This window comes from Petaurus breviceps, unplaced genomic scaffold (assembly GCF_028583685.1).
Source record: "Petaurus breviceps papuanus isolate PSGF00001 unplaced genomic scaffold, PetGlider_PUasm1.0 174, whole genome shotgun sequence".
Taxonomy (NCBI): domain Eukaryota; kingdom Metazoa; phylum Chordata; class Mammalia; order Diprotodontia; family Petauridae; genus Petaurus; species Petaurus breviceps.
In genome coordinates, this window is record NW_027185761.1 from 59808600 (window position 1) to 59830588 (window position 21989).

The 21989-nt window shown below is 40.7% G+C and overlaps 1 protein-coding gene across 1 annotated transcript in view; it reads right to left on the reverse strand.

Moving 5' to 3' along the window:
* The window catches only part of BMPER (BMP binding endothelial regulator), a 304854-nt gene that overhangs the window by 222971 nt on the left and 59894 nt on the right, over positions 1–21989 (reverse strand). The window contains exon 4 of the mRNA XM_069084281.1: positions 2804–2886. Within this exon, the coding sequence (XP_068940382.1) occupies positions 2804–2886 (83 nt within the window). The remainder of the gene's footprint in view (positions 1–2803; positions 2887–21989) is intronic.

Consider the following 21989-nt stretch of genomic DNA (forward strand, 5'->3'; position numbering starts at 1 on the left):
GGAAAGGAAGGTAAGGGAGAGGAAGGAGAGAAGGAGGAGAGAGAAGGAGAATGGAAGGGAGACTAGAGGGATGAGGGAAGGGAAGAGAAGGGGGAAAGGAAGTCAGATGGGATGGGAGAAAAAGAAGGGCAGGGAGAAGGGAGGAAAGGAGAAAGGGAGGAGCCACCTCAAGCTCAGTGTATCCCAAACAGAACTCATTCTCTTCTCCCTTCTTTCAAGCTTCCCTACTGCTGTCTAGGACACCACCATTGTCACCGGCACCCAGGCTGGCAGCCTCACTTCCACCAACCTCACATATCCAATCTGTTTCCAAGTCTTGTTATTCCTACTTTCCCATCTCTTGAATATAGCCCCTTCTCTCCTCTGACACCCTTACTGCTGTGTTTCAGGCCCTCATGACCTCAAACCTGACCACTGCAATGGCCTCTGGGTGGGTCTCTCCTCTGTCTAGTCCGATGCCAAAGTGGGGGTCTGGCCACATCACTTGCCCACACAATCAACTCCAGGGGCTCCCTATTCCAACTCCCTGACTCTGGGTCTTGCCACTACCTGTGCCCCAATCTTGGGATGCTCTCCCTCCATGTTTCAGCCTCCTGGCTCAGAGCCCGCCTTCGGCCAGACTCCTCACCCAGTCTCCTCCCTTGACCCCCCAGACACTCACAGCTCACACCTTCCCTTGGAGCTTATCTCCCATGTACACCATATAGAGCTTGCCTTGAGGGCTGTCTCCTATATAAAATCTGAGCCACTTCAGAGGGGGGACCCCTATCCTTGCTTTTCATTGTACCCCAAGGGTTTAACTCAATGTCTGGAGTTTTGAAAGTGTTTAATAAATGCTAATTAACTGAGGAAAGGGAAAGGGGGGAAGAGAAGAAGAGGAGGAAGGGAGCGAAATCAAGGGGGGAGAAGAGAAGGAAGAAGAAATAGAAGAGGGAGACCAGAGGGATAAGGTCTTGTAAGAGGAGAAAATCTGAGAAAAGGTTTGAGGACAGGAGGGTTTTGGTTTTCTTTTTTAATATATAATCTGTACAAAAGTGTTTTTAAAAATGATACTGAATAGATTTGGATGAAAGGAGCCTTATACACCCAGAGAAATCTGTCTTTAGCACCCCACAGAATTCCCCTTTCTCCTCCCATGGTCCTCTCTGGGGTTACTGCCTCCAGCTGGCCTGGCACATCCTTCAGTGGTCTCAGCTTTTCTCTTCTTTCTCCCCATCCCCCAAACAAAACTCAACCAGCCAGCCCTTGTCTCAGGCTCTCTATACTTGTGTATATACAAATATGTATGTGTATATATTGAAGAAATTTGTTTTGCTTGACACGCATATTTATTACAAGAAACTTGTTTTTTCTGCCTTTTTTTCCAATGGCATGAGGCAGGAGACCAACAACGTCCTTTTCTATTCAGTTTTTCTTTAATAGAGAGGTAGGGGTGGGTCTATAGAGGTGAAACGTTACCCCCGCTTTTGGATGAACTCACTGCATTATCTGCTTTACTTAACTGTTTGCCTTTGTTGCAAGAGACCTCTCAGGAAGTGGGCATCCTCAGTACACATTTATAATGTAAAAAAGCACAGCAATAAAATCTTTTTTTAGAAAATAGAGATAATAATAATAGAACCCCCTAGAGAGGTGGGCACCAAGAAGAGCCCCGTGGAAAGTTCTTGGCAAACCCCCAAGCACCATGTAAACGTCTACTTCATTGTCATAATCATCATCAACAACAAGTGTAGTGATTCCTTCTGAGGCAAGGACTACTTTATCTCAATTTTAATCCAGGGGCAGCTAGGTAGCACAGTGCATAGAGCACCAGCCCTGGAGTCAGGAGGACCTGAGCTCAAATCCAGCCTCAGACACTTAACACTTACTAGCTGTGTGACCTTGGGCAAGTCACTTAACCCCAATTGCCCTGCCCTCCCCCCTCCAAAAAGACAAAAAAGTCCAAATTTTCTGCCATCAGTGAGAACAGAGATTATCCTCTCGACAATCTACCAGGCAGATTCCTGGCTGTGGACTCAGGTGATCCCATTTCCGACCTTGCCCCAGACATTGACTAGGAGGGTCACTATCATGTAATCTCTCTTTCCCTCAGTTTCCTTATTTGCTAAATAAAGGGGCTAAACTAGCCTCTCTTCTTCGATCCTGTCCCTAAGATCATAATAGCACTCAAAAGTAAGGAAAGTCCTTTTTTTTCTAAACAGAGAAGAATTTTTGGACATTTTTAGAGGCCATTTCAATGGAGTTTTTTCTAAAGCTTCCCTTCATCACTCTCAGCCCAGCCTGGAGTACTTTATTGAAGTGGTGTATGTGCTTTGCTTTCCCAGTTCAGCTATGCTTGGTCTCTCTGGAATAGTTAGGGGCTAAAGTCGGATTGTTTCTGAACCTAGCAGGTTGACATCACCGAGGTTCCTGAATACTAATTGCCTAGATTTAATACAATTTGCAGATTGGCTGACTTTCAAAATGATCCTAAATCAAAGAAAGAAAACATATACACTTAAACAAAACCTCTTTTCTGCTTGTGGAATTCATGTCTTTCCCAAAGCTGACTTCACAGGAAGACTTGCATTTTCCCCAAGGTCTTATGCATCTTATGGAGTTTTCCCCCAACAAGATTCCACGAAGTTGAACAATTCAGCTGTGTGTTTCTAAGACCTACTTGTCTTGAGGGCCTTCAACATCCTGATAAATGTTGCAATAAATAGATACAAGGCTGTAGGTTCCTTTTACATGAAGGGAATGGTTGAAAAGGGTCAATAGAATCCCGTTGGAAGGAACTAGGAATTCGGGCTGGTCTCCTTACCTGGCACTGGTGAAGCACACAAGGGTTGCCTGGGACTTGCCATTTTAGGGAACTGTTGTAGGTATTTCCTTCATAGCTACAGCCTAAGGAGAGAAAAAGAGACCCAGAGGGTGAGAGAGACTGATAATGCTTCTTTTCTTTTGATAAAGACCCCCCCCCACCAAAATCAATCCAGTCTCTGGAATTTAAGAAACATAACGGGGCTGATATTCAGAAGGCAGTGGAGAGTATGGTTTGGGGGCCAGAGGACCTGGATTCTAATTTTGCTTCTTTCTGCCCCTTACCTGTGAGACCCTGAACCTCAGTTTCCTTAACTGTAAAATGAAGGAGATGGAGGAGATCTTAGATACACAACCACCTTCAGTGATTTCATCTCTGGGTTAAGTTGTCATTTCACATCATCCATTCTTAGGCTAATCCTGGGCTTCATCCCAGTGGCTGAGCCTATTCAATCTCTTTATTCGTGACTAAAGGTAACAAAATGTGTCCAATGGAGCAGCCATTCCATAGAACCCAGAAAAGCAGTCATAGGACCAAAATCTGAGAGAGACCTCTCCAACCACACTGTCTCCATTCCAGTCAAGCCATTTTCCCCTTCTCTTCCCCGCCAAAAAAAAAAAAACTCTGCCCCTGAACCATCCTGGCTTTGATCGGCCGTCTTTGGACTTTTTTGCTCTGTTCTGGGCCTCTCTGGAAATTCTAGGACATCTCCAGTCATATTTGCTGTAACCCTCTGACCTTTTCCAGCCCCCCTCTCTGTGCTGTCTTTCCCCTTTCCCACTTCCCTATGTTGATTATTTCTAATGTATCCTGTGTATATCGTGTGTGTGTGTGTGTGTGTGTATAAAATTGTTGTGATATTGTCTCCTCCATTAAACAGTGAGTTCATTAAGAGCAGTGACTGTGGTTTGGTCTTTTTTTGTATCCCCAAGCACTTAGCAAGGTGCCTGGTTCCTAGTGGGCCCTTAATAAATGTTTTTTCACTAACTGACTCATAAGAATGTAAACTTGAAGACATAACTGCCTCACTTGCTTTTAATTGTAACCCCAGTGGTTAGCACAATGTTTGGCACATAGAAAGTACTTAATAAATATTTTATTTATCTACCAATCTATCCATCCATCCATTCATCTATCTTTCTGTCTGTCTAGCTAGCTATCCATAGTCCATCATTCTATCTTTCTGTCTAGCATCCATCCATCCATCTATCCATAACCTATTTTTCTGTCTGTCTAGCTAGCTATCCGTCCATCATTCTTTCTGTCTAGCTCTCCATCCATCCATCCATTCATCTATCTTTCTGTCTAGCTAGCTAGCTATCCATCCATCATTCTATCTTTCTGTCTAGCATCCATCCATCCATCCATCCATAACCTATCTTGCTATAAAGGGACCTTGGAGGCCATCTATTTCAATCCCCTCTCTTTATGGGCATGGAAACAGAGGCCCAGAAAGGCCCAGTGACTTGCCCAAAGTTGCGTAAGTACTAAGTTGCACAGGTATATGGGGAAAAGCTTGGGTTTGAGTTCATGTGCTGTGAGCCACATTCAGGTCTCTTTCCCCCTACACCTCTCTGATCTAATACCCAATGACCCAAGATCTTGCCCCTCAGACTAGGGGCCCAAAGGCCTAAAAGGCCATTTGATACAACACCAAGGAAAATCACTAACGTGAATGGGAATGAACTGCAAAAATCTAGATGTTTAATTAAGAATCTTAAATAGCCACCTTTTGTCACCAGGGTTAACCTCATTCAAAGAAAGGCCATTATAGGGATGAGGATGATGTTGACTTGAAATACAATTCCATAATTCATCTGTTAAGCCTGAAAGCAGTGAAAAAGAATTCACCTGAAATGACCTGTATAAAAATGATCATATCCTAACTTATTCACGGGTAAAATGGGTGGGCCTATGGAATACACAAGTCAGCCATGCTAGATCACTAATAGTAACAGCATTCATGCTGTGCCCAACTTATGTCAGGCCTTCTCCCAAGGTCATAAAAGACTTTGGATTTAGAAGGAATCTCAGAGAGCATTAGGTCCAATCAACATCATTTTACCAACAATGGAAACCCAAAGTAGTTCAATGACTTATTTAAGGTCAGAAGGGTATATAAATAGATTAGGCAGGATTTGAATCCAAGGTCTCTGGCTCAAGAACTAGGGTTCTTTCTACTCCTATTCCCCAAAACTCTCATGCTCCAAGAAACCAATTAACAGAACCAAATAACTTCAGAAAGAGATACAGGATTCAAAACTTAAATAAGACTTCATGAGCTCAAGCTGGAAAATCCTTTATGGATTATCCAATCAATGCCCTCATACTACCCACAAGGACCCTGAGGTGCAGAGGAGGTGAGAGGCTTGCCCAAGAAGCCCCAGTAAGAAGCAAAGTGTTCTTCCCACCATGTGATCGGAGCCCAAGTCCAGTGAACTCTCCAATTTGCTGCCTCTCCCCACCAAATAAATAAATGAATAAATAAAGGCAATAAAAATCACAAATGGAACACATCAGTCAAGGCTAAGCTGGCCAAGGCACCAACACCATTTGGGCTCATGTTGCCTCCCCCATAGTGGGTTACATTCTTGAAAAGATGCACTTGTTTGCGCCTGCAGCCACTGGATGGTGATCATTTATAAACACAGCTGGCAAAGACCACTAGCAATTATATTCTGGATTGCTGGAGTTGATTATCTTTCCCTGAAATCTGTTGCTCCTTCTGGCTTCCTTCCCCATTTCTGCTGGTGGCTCCCATTCTCCTGGGCTCGAAAGTTCGGGGTTATCCTTAATTCTTGCCCGTTCCTCTCCTATCAAGTCCTTCCCTAGAGGGAGCCAGGTTCCAAGATCTTCCTGACTGATTCTATCCCTGAAGTGTCCAGCAATCAATCTCTCTCTCTCTCTCTCTCCTCTCTCTCTCTCTCTGTCTCTGTCTCTCTGTCTCTCTCTCTCTCTGTCTCTCTCTGTCTCTCTGTCTCTCTGTCTGTCTCTGTCTGTCTCTGTCTCTCTGTCTCTCTGTCTCTTCTCTCTCTCTCTCTCTCTCTCTCTCTCTCTCTCTCTCTCTCTCTCTCTCTCTCTCTCTTTCTCTCTCTATCTCATTAGCATGGTACAATAGAAATAGGACTTACAGACTGTGAGGACCTATTAGAATGTAAATTCTTATGAGCAGAGATTGGTACATTCTTTATGTTTGTAGCCCTAGTGCTTGGCACATAGTAGGAGCTTAAAAAATGCTTGTTGATTGGTTAATTAGTGCAGGTCTAGACCTATGGATCCCATGCATGTGATATACAAGAGTCCAGCATCAGAGGTAGGAAAACCTGAGTTCAAATGCCCCCTTTGATATACCCTAGCTGTGTGGCCCTAGGAAAGCATTCTGAGTGTGTCCCAGGAGACTCTTGAAGATTTTAAATTGTGAAGAAGGTGCAGATCTCTACTGGTAGGGGAAGTTTCCTTCTTGGAAGTTCCCTATGACAAATCTGGTGGCCCCTATCCCCATTGTATAGCTACAGACATATAAATGTAGATATACTGATTAGATATAACCAAGGGGCAGATGGAGGATCAGTGTGGTCTCTTTATCCTTGGTCCTGAGACTTGGGATTCTCAAGTTAAATCATGTCAACAACCACTTATTAAATACCTACTATTTGCAAGTCACTGGAGATTCAAAGATAGGAAGCAGACAGTCCCAGCTCTCAAGGAGCTCACAGTCTAACAAGAGAAGTAACACACAACCAACTGCCTGCAAACATGATAAACACAGGAAAAATTGGAGAGAATCAGCTGAGGGGAGGAAGGCACCAGCATTGAGGGGGATTGGCAAAGACTTCTTGCAGTGGGGGGGAGGGGGGTCTTAGCTGGGACTGGAAAGAAGCCGGGAGTGCCATGTAGGAGAGATGAAGTGGGATGGAGTTCCAGGCATGGGGAACAGACCGAGAAAATGGCCAGAGCCCAGAGATGGAGTGTCTAATGAGAAGAGCAAGGAGGCCAAGACAGTCATGAAAATCCTAGAGGAATGTAGCATCAGCCCAGATCAGTTCAAGACAGTGAGAGGACAAGAGGTAGCAGATAAACTGTAGGCGCATAAAGCCTGCTACCAGGACAAAGGAGAAACCCACTTCCCCACCCCCTTCTCCCCCCCCACACCTTTCTTTTTTTCTTCTCCAGCCTCCCCTCCCTCTCCATAACTCATCATTTAAGGCTATGTTAATGAATGTCAATGCTATAATAATAAGGATGAACAAGAACCCACACACCAAGGCTGGACCTTGGGCAAAGGCAAAGAAAAAGGAATACTGTCTGGCATCCTGGGAGTGGGAGAAGAATGAGGAGCTCAGGGGACGCGAGGACCTGTGTATGCCAGCGGGTGTGGGAGAGCAGCCATCTATGCACAGCAGCTCCTTCCTATGCACAGCAGCCCCTTCCCCACATCTCGGAGCCTCTAAGGCTCAGGCAAGTATGTAGAAGAATTGAATTTTCATCCTCATTACTCTTACTCCACAGCCCTGGAGAGCCACAACCAAAGGGAGGGGCTAGGAGCCACAAAAAAGGGATTGCACATTATTAGTTTGGAAAGAACTTAGAAGATCATTGAAGAAAGTGCCTGAATTTGGGAGAGAAGGTCACTGGAGACCAGAGAAATGAAGTGCCTGCCCAGGGGAGGGCTAAGGGCAGAAAGAAGCCATTCAGGGTCTCCATGCTTTGCCCTCCACACTGCCTTGCCGCTGCCTCTGACTACATGGCCAAGGAAATGTTCAATAGGATAAGTACATCGGACACTTTCACAAACTTGGAAGGGCACACCAAATTCTCACGGAATTATGAATGATTGAAAACCATTCAATGGTACTTTGTTCTACAATTCCTACAAATCAAATTTACTAAAGGATTCAGGGATGCAGTTGATTGAAAACATACTTGGAAAGCTGCATCTACTTTATATATGTGCCTGCATATAAATATCCTTTGTGTTTAGTATTGCAAAGATATAAAGACTTCAACCACAGAAGCCCCCAGTGCACACCACTACTTGAACAAGAATAAAGGTAGTCAGTTTCCAACAATTAAAACCAATAGTGAGCAATTTGTATGAGAATAAATCATGCTCAATAAATATATTTCCAATAGAAATACATGGCTGACCCATTCCTTACTCAGCTAATAAATAACTTGGTCCAAGAGGTGGAAAAGGCTAGGGAAGGAAACTAATCCAGATTATCCCCCTGCCAAGTAAATACAAAAACCTTCAAAGCCAAATCTGCCTCTAGTATTTCTAAATAGTTCATTTATTTTCAGTGTTCCTGGATACATCAAGGACCCCTGTTTCATTGGGCAGGACTCCATACATTGGCACAGATCATGGCCCTACCATGACTGGGTAGAACAACTTTTGAATTTGTGTGGCCATCACTCTACGGTCAGCCTAATGGGAGGCCTCTCCAGGCTAAGCCAGGCCTGATCCTCAGATGGTAGGCATGAAGGTCAGCACCAGATCTGGGCACAGCTCAAACAAAAAGAGTAAGCAAAATCTTTTCTGATCCATGCCACACCCATAATACCATAGAGCCCTCCTTCCTCAATGACCTTATAAAAGAAACACCTTGTGTTTATTTTATATATTTAGATGTTATGTTATTATGTAATTGTTACACATGTTATACATGTATATATGTTATTTTATAATTGTTATAAATGTTATCTAGGCATATATGTACTGTTATATAATTGTTATTAAATTTTAGGTTTGTTGTGTTATATAATTGTTATAAATATAATATATTATTATATAATTATTATATTACCTATCTACCTATTATATAATTAATGTAAATGTTATAGATGTGTATGTACTATTATATAATTGTTATAAATGTTATACATGTTCATGTTTTTCATTATTATACATGTTATACCTGTATAGATGTTATATTATTATTTGTTATATTACATATGTATATACTATTATATAATTAATATAAATTAATATAAATATCATATATGTATATATACTCATATAATTGTTATAAATGTTAAACACATTTATGTGTTAGTGTATCATTATTACACATATTATACCTGTATATATGTTCGATTATTGTTATATTACACATGCATATACTATTATATAATTAATCTAAATGTATATACTGGTATATAATTATTAAACATACATGTTTATGTTATATACTTGTTATAAATGTTATGAATGCATATAATATTTTACGGTATGTAAGATAAAGACTAGGCCTGTATAGGAAATTCCTAGCGTGGAATCTCCCCCTACCAATGCATATCGGGGCCCTATCTGAATCTTAGAAAGTCCTCTGGGGCACTCCCTGATGTCATGGTCCTCTGTGAGAATGAAGAACAAGCATAACAGCTTGGAGGGCTGAACGGGTAAGTCACATAACCAAGGTGTCTTAAAAGCAAGATTTGAACCCAGACCTTCCTAGCGCTTAGCACAGCTGGTAAGTGCTTTATAGATGTGTATGGGTGGGTTAATTGAGGTCTCTTACTGGACTTGACATCTTCTGAAGTATCAATTGCTCTGACTCTACAGACTTTAAAAGGCATTTTAATTTTATGTGGAGGAAAGTTCTGGTAAGACGTACAGTGAAAACTTCATGCATTAGATGCCACTGAGTCTAATTAGAGATGAGGAAACTGAGGTTCAGGGAGTTTTACTAACAGTCATAGACACAGTCAAGGCCAGTGGTGTCATAGAGTGTGCAGAGGGGCGTGAAATGTAAGAAGAACAGAAAGGCAGGAAAGGGCTAGGTTATGTAGGGCTTGAAATGCCAGGGTTTGATTATTGGTGGAACATTGAATGTGAGTGTGTGTGTGTGTGTGTGTGTGAGTGTGTGTGTGTGTGTGTGTGTGCTGGAGGGGAAGAACATGGCAGTGAAATGTCAGGAAGACCATGTTAGCAGCCAAGACAATAAATGTCAGAGGCTGGATTTGAACCTGGGTCTTCCTATTTCCATGTGACACAGATAATGCACTACCCTAGGCTGCCTAATATCCCAATTTCCCACTATCATTGCAAAGAATGAAAATGAAAACTTCCTTAAATTTAAAACAAAAAAAAATGGGAAAGCAGAAGAAGGGTCATAACTAAAGAGACTCAAAAATGAGGAAATCCTTCAGAAAAGGAAAAGAAGGAAAATGAGCAAACAGAAAGAAAAACCGAGCTGCACTCTGCCGGGCAGTTAGGGATTCAAAGATCCTGATGTACGCATTATCAGAAGGGAAAGGGGCCAGCCTCAGCAATAGCTCCAGAAAGGCACTTCCAGCATCTAATGGCATAAGAAACACTTTCAAGTAAATGAACCAAGAACTTTCTTTGCTCAGGTAAGATCTCACGCTGGTAAGGAAGGATGTATCAACAGCGTCAACAATTAAAAAGAAAGAGATGGGGGGGGGGGGGGGCGGAATTATAGAAGAAGCAGAAGGAGGAAGAAGAAAGGACGACTTGGCTAAGAGAATTATTGACAATTTCCAGGTGAAGATATTGGACCTGGAAGGCGAACTTCAGAGAGGAGATTTAGGATGTTCAGACTGAAGCATGGTCTGGAAAACACAGAGGAGAAATTAAGTCACATGAGAGAAAATGTCCCATGTGCTGAGATCCAGGGACAGGTTACAGTACTGGAAATCACAAAGAAATCCCATCTTCAACTTCTGAGATGCATTATCTGAATATACAAGAGCTCCCTCTCCAGAGCCCAGTGGAGGACAAGATTTGGTAAGCAGTTAGAACACCACTGAGTGGGGACCACAAGGTCAAATCCAAGGGCAAAGCCAGAAAAGGTTTGAACTTGGCCTAATCCAAAGTCAAGGAAAATCAGATTTCACTCCAGAATCCTTTACCCAAATAAATAAGGAATTAGAAGGTGAAAAATATGTTTTTGATTTCCTGGGACATTTCTGAGCCTTTCTGTTGGAAGAGAAGAACCTGCTGAAGTCTTTGATATGTAAATCAGCACAGCAAAATTCCAGGTGATGCCTAAGAGGCCAGTCCAACCAAGGACCTTTGATGTGCAAATCCAAGATGCATTTCAGGTAAAGCTGGAGCAAGCTTTCAATGTCTGAATCTAAAGCCCTACATAACCTACATAACCTTACATTTAAATGTCTGAATTAAAGGGAAAAGCAATGTAAATACTATGCTGATTTAGCAAAATAATACCATGGCTATGGCATGAAATTACCCCAAGCAGGGAGAAGAGCGAAGGAATGAGTGAAGAAAGAAGAAAAGAGAAAGGCCCGGAAGGGGCATCAACATACATTATGCTTGGAGGATAAAACCCAAGAAATCAGGATCTTCCCCCTGCCAGCTACTTCTCTTCCAAACTTCCCTTTTGTTCTTGAAGGAACCGTCATCCTTGCAATACCCCAGACTCACAGCCTCCATGTGTCCTTGCCTCCTCACCCTCCCACAGCCCTCATACTCAAATCAATGACCACTCGAGTCCTTCTGTCTCCATCACCTTTCTCCATTCTCACAGCCACCACCTCATGCCTAGATTCCTACATTCCTACAACAGCGCCCTTGGTTCTCTCTGTCTCTCTCTGTCTCTCTTTCTCTGTCTCTCTCTCCCCCTCCCTCTGTCTCTCTGTCTCTCTCTCTCTGTCTCTCTCTCTCTGTCTCTCTGTCTCTCTCTCTCTCTGTCTGTCTCTCTCTCTGTCTGTCTCTCTGTCTCTCTGTCTCTCTGTCTCTCTGTCTCTCTCTCTCTGTCTCTCTGTCTCTCTCTCTCTCTCTCCCCTCCAATGTATTCTTCATTTGGTTGCCAATATGGTCTTCCTAAAGTTTCTCTGCCATCCTTCCTGCCCTCCAACACACACACACAATTCCTTATTCCCCTCTTACCCATCACTCCCATCTACACACTCTACAACACCACTGACCCTGACTATCCCCCATGCCTAGAATTCCTCCCCTCTTCACCTCTGCCTCTTAGAACCCATTTCTCTTCAAGACTCAGCCAAACTTCATCTCCTACATGGAGCTTTTCTCGATGCCCTGGTCCCAGCTGCCAGGGCCACCAACACGCTGGCCCTGGCCCCCTAAAAACAAAAACAAAAAACACTTCATTGGGTGTTCATTTTATACATATCCCCTTTATAACTTCTAGGTGCATAGGTTGCCTTCCCTATGGAACATAAGTTCCTTGAGTGCAGATATCATTTCAATCTCAGGTTTTAATATCCCCAGTTTCTACAACAGCTCCTAGTATACAGTAGGTGTTCAATGAGCACTGTGATTATTATGACCTGCAATGATTCAAAGAAAAAGGAAAGATTTGGGAGGGGGAATCAATGTCAAAGTTACGCAGGATTTGCCATCCCTCCAGAAAACAAAAACAGTGAGCTGTTGGGATATGAACTTTTTAAACTTCTAATAGGGTTGGCCTCTGGAGGAGTCAGCCTCTGGAGGGGTCAGCCTCTGGAAGGGTCAGCCTCTGGAGGGGTCAGCCTCTGGAAGGGTCAGCCTCTGGAGGGGTCAGCCTCTGGAAAGGTCAGCCTCTGGAAGAGGCATCTGAACTACTTAAGCATTGCATGATTTCTCCTTCAAAAGTGTTCATGGACTATCAAGGCAACAGTAGCTTTGACTAGGTTAACCCAGTAGCTCTCTCATTTTGTTTGATGACAAGCAGGATTTAGAGGAGAAAGGGAGAGATGCATGAGTGATATTGTTATTATTGTGATATTGACTTAATAATAAAATAATTAATAAATAATTTAATATTATTCATAATTTATTTATTGAGATATAATTTATAAAAATTAATAAATAAGTTTCATTTTTCAGTCACATACGACTCTTTGTAACCTCATGTGGGTTTCTCGGCAAAGATAATGTAGTGGTTTGCCATTTCCTTCTTCAGCTCATTTTACAAAGGAGGAAACTGAGGCAAACAGTGTTAAATGACTTGTCCAGGGTCACACAGCTAGCAAGTGTCTGAAGATGGATTTGAACTCAGGTCTTCCTGACTCCAAGCCTAGCATTCTATCTACTTAGGCTCCTAGATGACTTATTAAATAAAAAAAGCAGTGGGGTCCGTAAGATGAATTCTTATGAAAGGGGGCAAGTGTGGAAGGTGATTTTTTTAAAAATTCGATTGGTTATAGAAATGATTTAGAAATGGTGGCTATTTCAGTGTGTGCATTCAGGCCATTGTGATTATGTGATTATCCCGACTGAAGCTGTGTTTCGAGTTCACTGTGTATCTAGGTAGAGGGGGGTGATCTGTGTATATACTTAAAACTTGCAGTAGGTCTCAGCTGTTGAGGACCCAGATAGCTCTCCATGTATATAAGGGTGGAATTAGACTCACTTTAGGAAAGCATGTGTTAATGATGATTCAAATGATGTAGCCCCGTGTGATAGAAGAAAGTGACATTTAAGAACTGTAAACTTAAATGTTCATTCATAACGCAGTGGATAGAGCACTATTCCTTGGAATTACAAAGACCTGAATTCAAATCCTGCCTCCACCATTTGCTAGCTATGTAGCCCTGGGCAAGTCACTTAACTTCGTTGTGCCTCAGTTTCTTTCTCTAGGGGATTGGATTCAATAGCCTCTACAGGCTCTTCCAAGTCTATATTTATAATCCTATGATAATTTCCCTATTGAAAAAAAAAGAGGGTTATAGAATGAATAAAAAAAAAAAGATACAACAATGTATTCCCTACAAGGACCATACATTAAAAAAAAAGAAAGATTTTAAATGTCCAAAATGAAAAGTAGAGGGAAATCTTATTACTGAACAGCTCAAGAAAATCATGAGTTGTAGTCATGATTTCTGACGAAGCTGAATTCAAATAATAATAAATTAAAGAGAACTAAGGATGGTAATTATTTCTGGATTAAAAGATCACTGGTAATTAAGCAACGCACTGTTTGTTACATGTATCTAGGCATCTAATGGTGTAGCAACTTTTTTCATAGGAATGTTATTGGAATAACAAAGAAATTCAAATAGAAAGACATTACCACTGGATGCTTCAGAAACCCACTTACTTATTACAACAGGGAAAACAAAAAGATAAATAAGAAAGAAATTTAAGCATTAAACAGAATGCTAAAAAATACTAGATTTGATAGGTATTTGGAAAGAACTGTATGGACTTAGAGAATTTATTTTTATTCTAATCAGACATTTACCAAAAAAATATATCATACTTCAGGAAATTAAAAAAAATAAAAGCATAAAGGCACAAAATTTAAACATTAATACAATTAAAATACTAAACATAAAAAAGAAAGGAAGATCAAAACATGTGAGCCCAAATGGAGACTATGATTTAAGATCAAATTACGGAAACAATAAAAAATAATAGTAATACAACATATAAAAATTTGTGGAATATAGTGCTTAGAGACAAATTATTTCCTTAAATATATTAGCAAAATATAAGATCATTGCATTCTATTTTCTTTTTAAAATCAGAAAATCAACCAATTCGCATACCACAAATAATCACAAAAGATTACTAAAAGGAAAAAGTAATAAACCTGAAAGAAAAAAAAACCCTCATGATTTTAAGATCAGCAACATCAAAGCCATTAACAAATTTAATTAAAGAAGAGAGAGAAGAAAGGCAAGTTACCAAAATTCAAAACATAGAGTGGAAATCACAATAAATAATGAAGAAATAAAATTATTAAAGAATGATACATGCAAGTATATGGCAATAAAGCTGAAAATATAAAAGAAATAGCTGAATACAAAAATTTTAAAGCATAACATTTACAAAAAGGGAAAAAGATAACCTAAAGATATAACTATTAGAAAGAAAAATTTAATATACCATTAATAAATATCTATCTATGTGTACATATATGTATATATACATACATGTATACACAGATATACATATACACACGTATGTGCATATTATGCATACACACCCACAGGGTCAAGATAGATTCACAAGTAAATTCTATTAAACATTTAAAGAAAAACAATTATTGAACTACATAAAATGTTTTCAAAAATATAGAAAGATGGCACTCTACCAAATCCTTTTTTATGAAACAAATGCCCTAATCCTTCAGCCAGGGAAGGAGAAGAGAGAAAAAGGATACTATTGATTAATATCATTAATAAATATTTATGTAAAATGTTAAATGATACTGATAAATTTAACCAAAATCTCTACAATCAAATTGGATTAATACCAGAAGTGCAAAATAGTTCAGTATTAGGAAAATAATTACCATACTAAATCACAGCAATTAGACTAGCAATAAAAATAATAAACATAATAACAAAAATAAATATCATATATTTATGGCAACCTAGGGCTCATCCTCCTTATAAAGCCATCCACCTTACAAGCTCATCCTCATCAACCTTCATCTTTTTAAGATGAGAAAATTAAGTCCCAAAGGAAATAAGTGACTTCCCAAGGTGACACAGGGAGTATGTGGCAGACTGGGAATACAAGGCCAGGTCTTCTGATTCCAAATGCAATGTTCTTTCCATGAAGATATCAATAAATACCAAAAAAAAATTCTTTGATCAAATAGATCATTTGTCTTATTTTTTTAACACTGCAGTGGGTACAGGAATGAGAAGACATTTGTTCTAAATGTAAGGCGTTTGTCTGAACCTAAAAGAAAGTGTTGTAAAGATATTGTAAAATCTCTCACTCTGAACAGGTTAAAGCAAGAGTAGCTAGCCTTACTACTGTTACTTAGCACAGTCCTAGAAAGGATAGTGATAAAGGAAAATCATTGGTAAAGAAAAGGTTAAAAACATCTTCGTTTGCAGATTATTTATTGAGGTTTTCTACTACTATTCTTCTTACGCTGTGGCTACTTTCTGGTGGGGCGAGGGAAAGAACAGTAACTTGGGGTGCGTTTGTGGGTAGATAGGGATGTACAGACTATTTTCCTCCTCTTCTTTTTCAGTTTAAAGCCCCTCTGATGAAATTTCTAAGACTCCAAGGAAATGCATTGCTTGCTTTATGTGTGTTTGCTTAAGTAGGCCTTGTAAAGTATATGGTCTCCCTAGCAAAGATCTTAGCAATCCTTTCAATAATTTAAGCTGTATTACCAAAATTCAAAGGTCATTCCCAGATCACTTCCACTTTCACTTTTCTTAGTGAGACTTTTGTTTTCACGCAGAAATAGTCTTTGCAACCGTCAACTTTACCCCTAGGGTCTTTCACTGCTTGATCAAGACTTCAGAATTCCTTAGCAAAAGTTTCTAGATTGATTTGGACAATACCATTTGGCCTTAAAATGAATCACCCAAAGCAGGTAATGGTCACTCACTGACGAGTCTTTGGAGTTCCCTGTCATACCCTAGATATGTGCCACTAGGCAGATAACACATTTGTATGTATGCATGCATGTATGTATGTATGTATGTATGTATGTATGTATGTATGTTAACAAATGATGTTCAGTTTCTGACATTTTTCTAGCTTGGAAGAACTGACAGACCTTATCTATGCGATGCTGGCATCATAGAGTCCAAGATAACTAGTATAACCTTTATTCCATGATGAAATATCAGGTTAGGACTTTGGTAAAGGTCAAAATTGTAATGAAAGATAAAATTCTATTGGAGATCAAAATTCTTTAGTCTTTTAAAAATTATATTCCTCCTGTCAAATGTATTTTGTCTCTGCCATCCCACACCCTCTTGCCATCCCACTCATTGCTTTCTATTGTACCTTCAGACTGAGAAACACAATAGTCTCTCCATGATGAATGGTATATACCAGCACATTTTTTCCAACTTCACTGTGTGAGTCCTTTTTGATCTGATTCAAATGAGTGCTAGTTTTATAGCTAGCTTAGGGTAACCGCAACCAGAAATATCAACACCATAAAGTAGCCAGTAGGATCTCCTCTGGGTCACCAGAAGAGGTCTGAGAGCTAGAAAGAAATAAAAAGGACACAAACCCAAGAATCTTCTAGGCCCCTGGAAACGTTAGAAATGAGAATTTCATTTGGAATTTCTCTTAGTCCCCTTTTCCCCACTCTGTGCAAGCATTTTCTTAATGAAAAATAAACTTAATTTTCAGTGGCTTGCTTTTTATTTCCAAAACCCACTTAAACTACCTCCTTCCCAACGTACTGGTTTCTTCTTTTTTTTTATTTTTCAGATAAAATGCAAACTCTAATACTTAACCAAATTAAACTGAATTTAGGAGGCTTTGAAGTTGGTTCATTGCTCTACAATACAGGGAAACAGAACAGACATTTCTGCCACTATTCATTGCCTCCTGGCAACGTGATAAGGGAAATCCAAGCCTCTGAACTTAGTCAATAAGCTACAAATTACTCCAGTCCAATAGAATTATGTGTGTGTTTTTTTTAATGAACTACTCCCTCTCCTCCCCCTCCTCCCCCATCCCCACCCCCAAACATAAGCATATGGCAATGCAATCCAACGGATAAAAAGAAAATTTGACTAGCAGTCCTGGGGCTTAAATGGTGTCCTTAGGACTTCATTAAATACAGGCCTTGATTACTCAAGTAGGCAGTACCGACCATGAATTCTGCAGGAATTTTTGCTTACTTTCAGGTAATGGGAATTTTATAGACAAGTCATTTCCTTCATTCCCAAGAGAATGGATCAGACAAATACATTATATATTCAGACCCTGGATAAGCTTTCTCTCTCTCTCTCCTCCCCGGCCCCCCTCCCACCCGACTCCCTGTCTCTCTCTCTGTATGTATATACACACACATATATCATATAGATTTATACATACATAGCTGTGTATATATAGGTGTATATAAGTATACATATGTGTATAACTGTGCAAATATACATATATACACATAACACACAGTGATTATTTTAATACATAAAGATAAGGAAAAACATGTGCATATATGCACATATGTATATACCTACATGTACATTTTCTCTTTTTCTTATTTTTTTCTATTGAGAAAAGGTATATCATTAGCATTAAAATAAACACCGAGTAAAAGAAAACAGTTGCAAACCATATTTTGTTTAGTTTTTGATCAATTAATCTTCCAGGAAGAAAATTCCAGATAGATAAACAGGCCTATCAGATGATGTTCAAGAATATCTTGCCAACACAAGCCCATTTTCAACAGGGTGAAGGCTCTTTCTGACGCTCTGGGATGGAAAAGTTGATCTCGCTAAACACGTGGTGATAAAGTAACAAAAAGATATTCATCTGCCACATGGACGATCAGTCTGGCCAGCCTGGGTGTGTGCACTTGCAGGAATTCTAAAATACGTACACTAAGGCACATGTCTATGATTGTTTACAAGTGCAATTAGTAGGGTATGGCCATATGATGCCGTGTGAAGTCATGGGCAGATTTCAGGACCGGGGAGGGACCTCAGAGTGCTTCTAACCCCTCCCCACATGCACACTATTTCGTACATTCAGGATTATCAGACCAAGAGAGTTGAAGCAACTTATTCAAAATCACCAAGGTAATAAAAGACCAGGGTAGGATTTGAACCCAGGGCCTCTAACCTGAAATCTCACACCTCTTTTTCAGAAAACACCAAGTTTATGTGTATCACCCGCCATCAGGCAGCATGTGTGCACCTGTCCTGCTGTTCTCTCTTCTCTAAGCTAAGGTACCCCGGCGTGGAAATAATGGGGTCCTCTTCTTGGCCACCTGAAAAATCATCATGAACACTGAAAGTTGTGTGTGTGTGTGTGTGTGTGGGTGGGTGGGTGGGTGGGTGTGGGTGTGAGTACGATTTGTTTGTTTTTGCTTTTCTCATGTAGCTGTTAGGATTAGAGTGTTAAATATTTTAATTCATGGTCTGTCTGTGATTTCAATGTATACAGAACTCCCAGGGGAGGAAACTCCCTCCATCAAAGCAGATCCACACCTGTTCTACATCTTCTAGCCTTGGAATCACTGAGAGTATTGTGAGCTTAAGCAACTTGACTCAAATCTTATTTTTTTTCTCTTTAATTTTCATTTTTATTTCTATTTTAAGAGTTATAATTCTAGAAAAGTGCCTGGGGCCTGAGAAGTGAAGCAATTCCCCAGGTGTCACAGCCAGGATATGTTAAGGCCAGGCACTGGACACTAGATGAGAGCCAAGGCCCACCTCTGAGCTGAGTAGCCCCAGGAGCCACCAGAGGAGTCATCTCACCTGTGGGTGCCACATGGCCCCACATGCTCTCTAGGACTAGAAACTGCAGGAGAATCTGATTGGAGGAGAAGTCCACGGAGACCTTCCTCTAAGAGTGAATGCACCGATGCCAGTACCAACCACAGCACTGTAGCTGATTATTAGCAGGGTTAAAGGGTGATTAAAATAGTGGACAAATAAATGTTCTCCGTTCAGCTTCTTTCCCACCCACCATCCTAACATACACACATCTTTTACTTATCCAGAGAAAAGAGTCAATGACGTCCGAAAGTTCACATGTGCAGGAGAGTCACAAGTGTGAAGAGGGGAATAGAAAATGAATTCCAGATTGTGAGACCTTGAATTTAGCAAAGCAGCCAAAGCAGAAGAAATTGAATCAGACTGAATTAAGCTGCTATGTATATGCAAATGACCATGGTAATGAAAAACATGGAAGGGCAGGCCTAAGGATGATGCTCAGAGTTCAGCAACTAGCGTGTGGCTTTCCAAAATGGCAGACGCACTTTCATTGAATAAATCCCAGCCAGCACCAGACGACAACAATTCAGATTTCTGTCAATGATGCCATAGATTATAGATCACAGATCTGAAGCTGGAAAAGATTTAGAGGTTATCTAGCCTGACCTCATTAGAAGAAATCAATGAATATTTTGTCTATGTTGCTCAATCATGTCTGACTCTTTGTGACCCCCTTTGGGGTTTTCTTGGCATAGACACTGGAGTGGGTTGCCCTTTCCTTCTCTAGTTCATTTTACACATGAGGCAAGCAGGGTTAAGTGACTTGCCCAGAGGCACACAGCTATTAAATGTCTGAGGCCAAGGTCTTCCTGACTCTAGGCTGGTGTGCCATCCACTGAACCACATAGCTGCCATTTTGTCTTTATACATCACCAACAATTCTCAACATATCCCTCCCCTCTTCCTTACACAGAGAAATAAAATAGAGAAGGGGCTTGCTCAGAATCACACAAGTAGTAAAGAGGCTTCTCAGACAGGATTTGAACTCAGGTCTTCCTGATGTCAAGTCCATTGCCCCCAAACTGTCTCTTCCATCTTTAAATCCAGCTTTCTTTCCACTAGACCAACTCCCCTCCTACAAAATGTTAGCTCTTTATCAGGTACATAATATTCTCTCATACCATCATTTTCTACAGGAAAACCAGCTTCTTTGGACACCCTTTGGACTGAGAGCACACCTTCACTGGAACCCACTCCATCCTCATGTCAAAGATTTCCTGGGCTGTTTGAATGAGTTCTAGAACCAGAAGTGTTCCCAACCTTGCTCTCAGGGACTGGACCCTACCCCCACTGCCCACAAGTCTCCAGAACCCTCTTCTGCTTCTCATAAGCCTGGAATGGGTTTAAAAGCTGGACAGCAGGAAAACAGAGCCCTGGACTAAGTGATCCACCCAAAATCCAAGGGCTTCCCTCATCAAAGTCTCCATCCAGTGGTCACTGACAGTGTCACTTAAAACATCTGGGGGAAACCTTTTGTAAACTAAGCTTTTCCCCTTCAAAAAAATGTTTCTTTTATTCACTCTAAAAAATAATAAATTTGGTCAAAGTTCCAGACCTCAGGGCAAGACCCTGTAAAACAGGGTCTCTTAACCTGAAGTCCAAGGGTAATATCAGGGGTGGGTCCATTTACTTGGAAAGGGAAAAATTTACATCTTGATTGTTATTGACCTCAAAATGAAATTTGGCATTTCCTTCGATTATGATTAAAAAAATAAACCAAAACAAGTATATTCTAAGAAGATGTCCATAGGCTTTGTCAGACAACCCAAGGGGAGTGTGCACAGAAGGACGCCATCCCATCAAGCCTTTTGTAGGGTTTGCTTTTCTGGGCTGTATAGCCCTAAGTGGGAAAGGAAAAGGGGGAAGAGGGGAGGAGAGAACAGGGAAGGAGCCCCCTTCAGATGAGCTCACCCTTCCTCCCATGCACTGCTCCAAGGTGGGAGAGGTTAATGAGGCGGCTTCTTGGAGGAATTCCCTGGGTTTCCTGCTTTTGAGGCTAACCATGCACTCCCTGCCTTGAGCTAGTCAAGGCAGGCCTTTCCGGTTGCTTACATTTTCCTTCCTTTATTTGGTTTTGTTTCTAAAAGGTAATTTGAGGAAGAAAAAAATTATAAGAATCCTAGAAGAGTGAGGTATGCATTTAGATGTGTTCACATATCTGTAAACATGTATATAGATGGATGGACGTGTGTATACAAGCAGATGCAGACATGTGTCCACAGTGGACGTGTCCATACATATGGCAACATCTCTACATCTACTTGTATACACGTGCATACATAAATACACATGCCTATATTTATAGAGATCAGATGCATATATACACAAGCACATGCATACATATACAGGGCATACACATACACACAATTACATGAGTAGGCTAGGTAGTTCAGTGGATAGAGCACTAGACAAGGAATCAGGAAGACATGAATTCAAATACTACCTCACACACTGAGTAGCTGTGTGAACCTGGGCTAGTTACATACCCTTCCCCGTGATTCCTCTACTTCCCAGGGTTGTTAAGAGGATGCAATGACATATCTGTAAAGTGCTTTGCAAACCCTGAAGACCTGTGTAAATGACAACCACTCTACACTGTGACCTGAATAACTGATTTCATTGGTATAGAGAAGAGGTGCCAACCGTACCAGGGATGGCCCACAGCACTCTCACAGTACCCAATCAGGTTTAAAACTCAATTAGAAAATACCTGACAAAATAAAATACAGATAGAATTACATTTTAAAGCTATATAAATATGCAGCCCTCGGGGATACTTATATATGGCTCAGTGGGCCCCATTTCCATTTTACTTGACATCATGGGTATAAGGAACTTCCTAAAGAGGTTCCACCCTCTTCCCATACAGAATTGCCTGGACTCTGAGAAGGGATCTGACCTGGTGAGGTCACATGTAGGACCTGAGGCCTGAGGGACTCCTTGACTCCAGTCAGATGTCTATGCACTGGGTCATATTCATAGATAGATAAATAGATAGATAGATAGATAGATAGATAGATAGATAGATAGATAGATA